The sequence below is a fragment of the Malaclemys terrapin genome, chromosome 5 (genome assembly GCF_027887155.1).
Source record: "Malaclemys terrapin pileata isolate rMalTer1 chromosome 5, rMalTer1.hap1, whole genome shotgun sequence".
Classification (NCBI taxonomy): Eukaryota; Metazoa; Chordata; order Testudines; family Emydidae; genus Malaclemys; species Malaclemys terrapin.
This window is the reverse complement of record NC_071509.1, coordinates 114,425,624-114,436,255: the sequence shown is the minus strand read 5'-3', so window position 1 is coordinate 114,436,255 and position 10,632 is coordinate 114,425,624. Positions and strand designations below refer to the sequence as shown.

At 39.5% G+C, this 10,632-nt stretch overlaps 1 protein-coding gene across 1 annotated transcript in view; it reads left to right on the top strand.

Annotated features, from left to right (window-relative positions):
• The first annotated feature begins 426 nt into the window (after positions 1-426).
• The window catches only part of COL25A1 (collagen type XXV alpha 1 chain), a 429,310-nt gene continuing 419,104 nt past the window's right edge, over positions 427-10,632 (top strand). The window contains exons 1-2 of the mRNA XM_054030959.1: positions 427-831; positions 1,767-1,836. Of these exons, the coding sequence (XP_053886934.1) occupies positions 511-831; positions 1,767-1,836 (391 nt within the window). The 5' untranslated portion in view covers positions 427-510. The remainder of the gene's footprint in view (positions 832-1,766; positions 1,837-10,632) is intronic.

Here is a 10,632-nt window from a genome sequence, read left to right as displayed (position 1 = left end):
CTCTTCTTAGGGGGCGAGCCAGGTGGAGGGGAGAAGGGGAAGCAACAAGTCCGCCCGCTCCATCTCCGGGAGGGCGCCCCCCTACCTCCCCATCTCCTCCCCGTGCACCTGAAATCTCGCTGACAAGTGACAGGCGTTTGCAGGCGCCACGCTTGGGATACTTCTCAAAGGTTTTTCTCCAGGCGGGTCGGGGATCTGAAACACTCTCCCTCCCCGTCCCCCCCAAAAAACCACCCTGCTGCTCTGTTTTTGCCCGGCTGGTTTTTTGGGTCTCGCCCTCTCTCCCGCTGGATGGTTGGTTTTTGATCCCTCCCGGGGTGCCGTTGGCAATGAAGGCACTGCTGCGTGCTCTCTCTTTGCATTGAAAGCGTGTAACCCATTTCTGGGCTTTTGCTTTATTTTTTCAGCTGTTTTTTTTTTTTTTTTTTTGCCTCTGTAAACTAGTTGCCCCCGCCGGGGGAGGGGAAGGGGGGGCGAGGAAAAACTGCTGCATCTGCAGGGTGGAAAAGCATGTTGGGGAAAAGCCAAGAAGCCAAAAGACAGGATGGCAACGGGGAGCCGAGCTGCCTTGGGGGACAGCGCTGCTGTCCTAGCTGGACTCTGCCCTCCAGTTCGCTGCTGGCTGCTTTTCTGTCAGTGGTGGCTGTAGCCTCCTGTGTGTATCTGGGGGTGAAGACCAGTGATCTACACGCGAGGGTCTCTGCCATCGAGAGCGCCCAAGGGGACTTCTCTGCTGCTGCTGCTGCTTCTTCTTACCAGCTGCTGCCCGGTTTCTCCCTGGATCAGCTAAATTCAATGATGCAAGAAAAAGTGGAGCGACTTCTAGCTCAGGTGTGGAAGACTTGGTGTTGTCTGTGAGTCTGGACATGGGTGGGACTGGGATGTCCTATGCAGAACATTTAATTAGACATTTCCAACATGAGTTTCTGCTTCACGGATGTGAGCAAACCTATTCCCCAGGATTTATGCTGGAAATGAAAGTAGGGGTTGGGGTGGGGGTAGATGAGTGAGGGGGACCATTCATGGAAAGGCTAGAAAGAAACATTGGGCACTTGCAGCATAGTGAAACTGCCAAATGTGTGTGTGGCAGAGAGTAGAGGGAGAACTCAAGAGAGAGGGACTCTTGCCGGTGTTTAAAAAATAATATGATCTCATGGAGATTAGGGGAAATCCCTTTATTGAATATTATTGATCCTAATAAATGCTTTACTTGGCGTGGGTTGGATACAAGAGTATCTAAAGTTAAGGCTTGAAAAGAAGCCCTTGGATGTGGCTGTTAAAGTAAGGTGTGGGTTTCAAAGGGCTGTCATAAGGATCTCTCTAGCTCGTTTGGCAGTAGAGTCTGAAATAACCCTGATAGAGTAGTTACCCTTCGTGTATAATATTATTATTGACTCTTCTCTCACCCGAGGAACCCAAGTTTCTACATTTAATCCATATGCCCTAGATGCTACGAGTGGGGGAAGAGGTAGTTTGTATGGAAATGTAATACCACACAAGTGAAGCTGCGATGGGTAGAAACTCAGTCTCTCTCTGTGTGTGTGTGTGTGTGTGTGTGTGTGTGTGAAAAATGTTCAAGTTGTGGTCGGGGTGTTTAGGTCACTGATACAGTTTGGATCAAGTCCAAGTAAAGAAGTCATCATTAGTTATGCAGTCTTTCAAATAGTTGTAAATCATAGTTTAACACATGCAAGTCTATAATCCTGGCTGTAATGGAGTGAGCTAATGCTTACCAAGTTGGCTAATGTTTCCCCTTTCCCCCACAGAAATCCTACGAGCATTTGGCAAAAATAAGAATAGCAAGAGAAGCGCCTCCAGAGTGCAACTGCCCAGCAGGTAAACAGGAACAACTTTGAAATGTTTCCTTGGAGTCAGAGGATTTTGACTTTTTTTTTTTTTAATCCTTTGTCTGTCAGACGTACATGTAATAACAACAAATATTAAATATAACATGGGGGACACAGCTTTTAATAAACAACTGAGCCTTTGAGAGAGAGAGAGGATAAAGCCCAAAATGTTACCCTGTTTCCATTGTGGGGTGGCATAAGATTAGAAAAAAATATTCATGAAAATAAAATTAGACCAGGAGATGCTTAAAAAGTGTAATCAAGCCCATGCATTAGCTTAATGAGAGGAAATATATTCCCTATATGCCTCTGGCTTTTTTGAAGAGGAGAATGCAGTATGTTAAAGTACATGCAGCTTTAAACAGATTAAAATAATTTTAGGGTTCCTTTTAAATCTGCCCTAGTGTACCTATGAATTTTTCAGTTATCTGTTTTTTTCTTCATCACGGATAATATGGTATTTTAGAAAGTGACTCGCATACTGTATATTACTTTAAGGAATGTGGACCCAATCCGAAGTCCTTACTCAGGCAGTACTCCCAAGAACTTCAGTGGGAATGTTGTCTGAGTAAGGATTTCAGAGTTGAGTTCTGTTGTGCTAGGATCAGTTGCTTGTGGACCCAAACAACAGTTTTATGTCCTTTCTGTGTTGTGTTCTCTACTACTTGTGGTCTGGTGCTATTTTTTTAGATAACTGCTGAGGATTAATTTTATTTTATTTATTAGACTTCTGTTGATATATACAACAGACTATTTTGACTTCTCAGAAATTACGAAGATAATGCTGGTGTTCAGTAGGTGCTGTAGGGATACTGGCACACATTGTGTGTGATGGGGCACCATGGATGTACAGTATGCTCTAGATGTATTGTGTTGAGAAAAATGTCTCTTTATTTAAAAGATGAGGATGTTGGCATGCATAGAGAGATGGAATATAAATATATGGAGATATACCTATCTCATAGGACTGGAAGGGACCCTGAAAGGTCATTAAGTCCAGCCCCCTGCCTTAACTAGCAGGACCAAGTACTGATTTTTTCCCCCAGATCCCTAAGTGGCCCCCTCAAGGATTGAACTCACAGCTCTGGGTTTAGCAGACTAATGCTCAAACCACTGAGCTATCCCTCCCCCTATAATGAGTCAATATTTGATGTGTGTTTTTTATAAATTATTTGTATGTCAGTAGGATGTGAGACCGCAAAGTAGGTATTTAAGGAAGGCGCTCTTCTAGTCAAGGGATTAACTCATGACAAACTCATCAACTTTAGGGGATTACTGAACCTCAGGGATGAAACTCCGTGTAACGTTGGTATAGTATTTTGCTGATAATGCAATGATAGTACTTTTTTTTTTTTTTTTACTATCCTATATAGAAATCTTAGCAACTAGCATGAAACGGAGCATATGAATGTTGGAATAGGACTAATTTCAGTAAGAAATATTATCAAATTGGGGGGTGAAGTGGGGAAAGCAATAGTAATTTTATCAACCAAAAAAAATTAGTCGTGCATACAGCCTGGATTTGATATTCCTAATGCCTAACTATAGAAAGATTGATGAAGTTCAAGATTTAGCACTAAAGAATAGTGTTATGCTTATACACAGAGATGTATTCCATGATCCTGAAGCATCAAACAGTTTTCTCTTTTCATGTTAACTCTTTTAAATTAATCCTGTCACTTTCCAAATATTCTATTTTCCGGCTCAGGATATCCTCTGCCATTGTCTCATTTGGTGTTATGTGCTGCTTTACTTCCTTACTACCACTAGAGCTCCACATAATACCAGTTTTTACCTGAATGTACTTTATTTTTTGCAATACATTCCATTATATTGTATCAAACAGATTGCAAGCACTAGAATATTTCCAGCAAGCCTCACTAGAAGGCATGGCATAAATCAGATGGCATAAGTCAAAATACAATATGTTGGGAAGCATATTTCATGTTGGGTAATGTAGATCTATCAGATTAAGATAATATGAACTGGCAACAATTATTTTACAAAGAGGACTAGCTGGTCAGAGGGTTAGCAATAAGATACAGAGCTTTTCACCTCTTTGTAACTATTTCAGTTTGGAGGCAGGTTTATAGTGATTGAAAGTTAGCACCATGTGATGGCTACATTTTGGACTATTTAAAATGATTTGATTCTCTCCTCTGCATTCCGAGTGGACGGTTGTCCACATCAAAATGACATTGTTTTGGCAGTCTCAGCACAGAGGACAAGGACTGAATAGACACAAAGGCAAAACAACTGTGCCTTAGCAACTGTAGAAGGTGCTTCTGCTAGTCAGGGTTGAAGCCGAGTAGAAAAGTGGGGGAGAGTAGTGTACTGCTGTTGCCCACGTGGTATTTGTTCTATGTATAAAGAAGTATTTCTTCACCCAGGCAGCCAATATACTTTTCACATGCACTAAATTGTCTTTTTAAAGTAAAATCTTTAGAAGAATTGACTAATTTTCAGTTAGGATTGGTCTTTAACTTTCCATGAAGGCTTTCTTTGGGGAAAAAATATATATAACATTTCCATTACAAACTTGAAACTCTCTATTCAGGGAAGTGTTTGGCTTAGCAGGAATGGAATCATGGAAACTCAGTGGGCTTCTGTGGCTTGGCACCTGCGGAGCCTAATCCTGATTCAGAAGAGTAAATAGTGTCTTTACCACAACTGCACAATCCCCTTTTGCTGTTCTGCTTAGTCCCCTCAATTCCTAACTAGGTCTACATAGTAGTAAGATATACGAATATTAGATCTGACTTTAAGGAGAACTTCACAGGACATGCAAAGGCGGCCCTTTAACACCAATACTCTAGGAGCAAGACAGCTGCCAAGTGGCCACCAAGATAGTCTTCCAGCGTTCTGCGTCTTAAAGCGAAATGAAGATTATTTAAAAGTAGGTTATATCATCCTCTATCAAAGTGAGAGAGGGAAATTCAATCTGCAGAGAAAAGGGGTGAGAATCTGATCTCTGACTTGTTATTAAACTTCTGCAACTGATGTAGATCTCATTAGCTTGAGTTATGCATCCCCTTGTGGTTGTCCATGATAGGAACTCACATGTTCAAAGGAAAATGGGTTTTGAATAGCTTGGACACTGAGGGAAGCCAGATTCTCAACTTTCATAATTTGAAAGGCCATACTTGTGTGGATCCTTTTAGCCAAATGGGGGGCTTAATCTTCTTGTCTAGAATAAATAGTGCTTTGTTTTCTCTTCTAAAAACTGGACAGTTACACTAAACATGTTTTTCTAATTATGCTTTTTTTATTAGTAAAAAGCTACACAATGAAAAGCTTGTTTAACATCAGGGACATTAATGTTTTGATTTCAATTATGTGGGGCTAAAACCAGGCACTGAAAACAGGTAAATTCAATAATGTTTACAGAATTTTCAAATGACAGTAGTAGGCATTCCTTCCCCTCACAAATCAGAACAATGAAGTTTGAAATCTAAATGCATATTAACATTCCTCTTTAATTACCTCAGACATAATGAGTGAGCCAGTTTAACCCTACTGTTGCAACTAGCACTACAGTAAATTCTGGCAAGGTGCCCTCCACCCAGGGGACTGGGAAACAAACTGGGTCTCTAAACGTTACATAATTTACTTTTCATAGGTTCTTTTGCCCTAGCAGGCAGTGGTACTGGAGCTGGGGGTGCTGCTGCACCCCCTCGCTTGAAGTAGAAATAACAAACACCAAATATATGGTTTCCATCACCAGCACCCCCACTATAAAAATTGTTCCAGTGCCCCTGCTGGCAGGACACTTTTTTTTTGATTAGATATTATCTATTTCCCAATTGTTAGGAATCTTTTAAAAAATCAGTGTATCTGTAAAAAATTCAGTATGTTGACATGTAATACAATGCATAGTCAACCTGTGGAACTCTTTGCCAGAGGATGCTGTCATCATATTCAGCAAAGCACTTAAGTCTGTATACCCTTACTCATGTTGACTAGTGCCTTACTCCATGAGTTGTCTTCAGTGAGACTACTTGTGGAGTAAGATGCTACTTGGCATATGTAAGAGTGTCATAGTATCAGCGTAAGATTATCAGAATCTGGCCCTAAATAGTATTACTGATTTAAGTGAAAGTAGGAATTGTCTGATGGCACTTGTACAAGAAAGTAGTCTGACACAAGAATAACACTGAATTAAAACGCTAAAAGTGTCTGTGGGAGAAAAAAGTTTTTATGGTTAACCTCCACTTTCTGAGGGTTACTGGTAGATTGAAGGGAAGCTGAAAAATGTAAAAACACAGGATGAGTCAGTCTTAGCTGGGTACTGCAGCTCAGTATGTGATGGCTAAACATAGCAACGTTACAAACAGCTTTTATATAACATAGTGGGTGAAATTCCGTGCAGTTGTTTAATGTTCCTATAGCATTTTAAAAATATCGTATTAGCCTTCAAAATGCAAGTGTGGTACACCCATTTCTGAGGCAGGTACAGTTTCTTTCTTTCATGGTGAAACAACATCAGCTTTTCCAAAATTGATCTTGCTATTTTTAGCCTACAATTTTTTTAACCTGTCTGATTTTAAAAAAATCAAACTGCAGCAAGTAGTATGGTTATAGTGGAATCATTAACAGTAAATGAACATAAGAAAACCTAAAAATCAAGATAAATAGGAATTTTTTTATATGAAATGTGTCATACATCCTTGTAAGTGTTAGATTGTGCATTCCATATGCATGACAGTGAGCACTTACATGAGTTGTCCCATACAGCAGGGATTAATTTGGCCCTATCCATTTTATTAAGAGTGTCCTTCCAAAGTCTTGGAGCTATCATTAAATTTTACTGCACGTGCTCAGTTTGGCTAACAGTCACTGAAAAATATTTAACTTAAACTTCCAAGAAAGACCTGAATAAATGTGTCATTTTTTACTTAGCCCTTGTTTTACAATATTGTACAAATGAGACTTGGCTACGCAGTCTAGTCCCGAATGTCTGTGTGCCCTTTATCTGTTTAATTTTGCACTGTCAAAAGGATGGACTATGTGGTAACATAACAGGTCTTTTCCATGTCTAACTTATATTGTATACAGCACTTGCATTATGTGTATTTATAGCTTAACTATAAAACGATTGTTTATTTTTCATTATTCTGTTTTTCTGGAACCTTTAGCTAAGTTCAATTACTTGAATCCCTGGGTAGCTGACAGTATCTCCAGTGACCAAACCGAAGTTTAGTTTAGTTTGCTTTTTCCTTTCCCTTTTTTGCATGGGAGGGTATTTTTTTATGCTCTTTTGTTCTTTTTCCCCCTCATTTTCTCACATTTTCCCACCTTTGTCCTGTGTGTTCAGATACCTGTAGCTTGAAATCATTTCCAGTCTCTGGACACCATCATAATTCTCAAGCTCCTCTTTCTTCACTCATCTGCCATTAGCTATTTTGTGCTGTTTCTGCAATAATGTCACATCACCTTGATTCTCCATCCCAGTGTCAGAGATCCCCATGGTTTGGCATTAGAAGTGCCTCCCAGTTCACTGTGCTATTTGCTACAGTCAGGCTATCAACTTTGCTCCGGTGCTGTTGTATGTAAGCATGCTCAGTCTGTAGATGCAGCAATGTTGTAGGCCAGGTTTTTCAGGGATGTACGGTTCCAGTGGAAGTATAAACTCTGTTTATAATGTATAGTTCTTATTGTGAAAGAATTGTACTTTACAGATACTAACGTTCTTATATAACATATACAGCAGATTTATTGTGATATTGGTATGGGTGCATGAAACCAATGTATTTTCTTTGCATACCAGTGCTATTTTTGTTCTCCTAAAAGGATAGGGTCTGTCTTAAGGTACAGTGCCAGCAGCTGAAGTGGGATATACAGTATAGGCAGAACAGCAGCACATTTCTAATTGTCAGTGTTCCATTAAGATTGTTTCCTGGAGTATTACAAGTAATGAGACTGAAAGAATAGAGGAGAAATCCAATTTCAGAGATAAAAAGAAGCCAGAAATTGACATCAGCAGGGTATGTAGTCTTTATTGCGATCACAGTGAAGTAGTCCTACAGAAACTGAAGAAGTAAAAATAAGGGGAGACGAATTAATGTTTGCAGGTTTGGGGAATCCTGAAGGAAAGTATGGAATGATATAGAAAATATCAGAATAATTTCCCCTATTATTTAAAAATCCAGCAGTGTGGTATCATATCCCAGCTCCCAGAACTACTCCTTGATGGCTCTGCATCAGCTGTTTTGTGAATGCAATTCTCTTTCCTTAATGTTAATTTTTTCTGACAATGCTTTTATTTCCTCTTTCATACTTTCACTGATTCTTTGATTCCAGTTCCTCGGCACAGATGATCTTTGATGTGCAGTAGTATGCAACCTTCTGAGTAATCTGTTGTCACTTTTGGATGACTGCTTAAGGTTACTGTTTTCCCCATAGTACACATAAATTATTTTATTGGCTAAGATATGACCTTTCAAATCTCTTCGCTGTGGGGGGAATGTGTACAATGTGATGAATGAAACATAAGGATGATTAAAGGAAGGATGATTGACAACAGTATGCACCAAATTCATCTCCTGTGTAACTCTGTTGACTTCAGCGATATTGTACCAAATGGTAATTTGGTCCTATATGCTTTATTAATAAGGTCCTTTTAAAGTCTTGGATTACATCTTACTGGACTTGCTCTGCTTTGTCAAACAAGTTTAGAAAAATATTTAACTTCAGCTTCCAAAAAAGGCCTGAATAGCTATTTAATTGTTATTTGACCCTTGTATTACACTTTGTATGATAAACAGAATTGAATCTTCTGTTTATAATGATATGCTTCTTTCCCACTTGAAGTCTTTAAAGCTTGGATATGTTCGGTTTGGTTTAGTCGAAGTTCTACTGAGCTTTTCTCCAGTTAAATGTTGGTACATTGAACTGACTGGTGCTACACTCTACTGACTATGATGCTAAAATAGTGGTATTACTATAGGATGCAGCAGTGCTCTTTCTGATTCCCTTCTAATTTAACTTGCTGCAGCCAGCCAAGCTAGTTAGCTGCAGGATTGAACACTTCAGTGATTTGCTGTTATGCTCAATATTGTAATAACCAGCTAGCTTTGGAAGACAGCTTGGCTGACCATAGCAATTCTCTAAATGCCTTTGTAGGTAGAATAATAGAATTTCTCTGTTCAGGTTATTGAGCTTTTTGAACAATCTATTTTATTTTTAACACACACAGCTCTGTTACGCATAGCACTAGTAACAGCCCTTTTAGGAATGCCAGGGTACAGAGGGATTCCCCCCCTCCCCAATCATTTCAGTTGATTACCCTGCTAGCTTTCCTAGAAGTCTTCAACAGAATGGCAATCTAACCGCCCACCTCATTTAAGAAGATGGTAAGGACAGGTAGAGTAATATGGGCTGGAAGAGCTCCCCCTTTCTCATAAAACTAAAGCTGCAGCAAACTGTTAGAAAAAAAATGTACTCTAGTTAATGTCCTCTTGTAGGCTTGCTCTCTGAACGCTTATGGCCTCCATCAAGTTTTCCTATTAGAATCAAAATCAAAGTCAGAGAGCTGTGCCCAGTTAAGGAAAGAGACAGTTTGTGAGACCATGATAAAAATGAAACGTGTTGGGTCAGGTTTTCAAAACAGACTGCCTAAACTGCCCAGGCAAAATGTTCACTTGCCCACACAGTTTGTATTTGCTCGTGCAGACTGGATGATTGTGTGTGTCTAGATGCGTCATTACGTGTACATGCAATTTTAGGTTTTCTGTGTGCAATATTTGGGGTGCAATTTATACAACAAGTTCTGAAAATGTGGCCCAATCAGAGCCAGATTCTGCCACGCCCATTCACGTTCAGCAATAGCTTGCTATGGAATCAGTGGAATTACTCATATAGCAAGCACTCACAAGGATGGAAGAATCAGGCTTGGAGTGATTACTGAACTCAGTGGAGTTTTCTATAGGGTGCCTACTGGAGTTCTTGACAGCCCAGAGACAGCATACCTGCAAATAATCCCAGGGGTTTAAAGTAAGGCAGAACAGGCAGCAGTGCTAACCCATAGACGCCAGGCAGAGTTGGCCTAAGGCTATTTTGTTTTGGTGATGGTGAAATTACAGTCTCAGCAACTACAGTCATTCTCAGCATGCTCAATAGGTGTCTAAGGGTTTGTCTATATAGAGGCAGAAAAATTAATCTGAATTAACTAAAGGTGTGAATCTAAAGTGAATTAGTTAAACTTCACTAAACCCCTGTTTGAACACCCTCATTTAAAATTAAAGCAAACTTATTTCGGTTTAGTTTAATTCAGCTTGAGGTTGCTGGAAGAGACAGAGGAGTGGATAAATGTAGGAAAAGCTTAAAATAAAAATGGATCACGTGAGTTTTGCCACTGCGTTCATTGGGCAAGGGTTTCATCTAAAAAATGTAGTGGTCCTGGAGGAATTTGTGAATCAAAGATGGAATGGTCTTCCAATTGAGGTGGGGGAGTCAAGCACTATACATCTATTTATGCAAAAATTATGTGAATTAATAAGTTTATAGGTTACTACTGTTGTGCTGGGGAAGCTGAACATTTTTTTTTTTTTTTTTAAATTAAAGGGAGTTTTTTGCTGATCATGTTTCCGCATCCCAGTCTATGGGTTTGTTTCTTTTTTTTTTCTTCTCTTTTTGCTTGCATGGGAATGTTTTTGCTGTTCTTTCCATAAAATGTTTTTAAAATTTTGACATAAAAAAACAGTAAAAACAACACATATGGAATAACTTTAAATAGTTCCAGCTATAGCAAGACCTGCTTCTGATCATACATAATTAAGTAGTAACA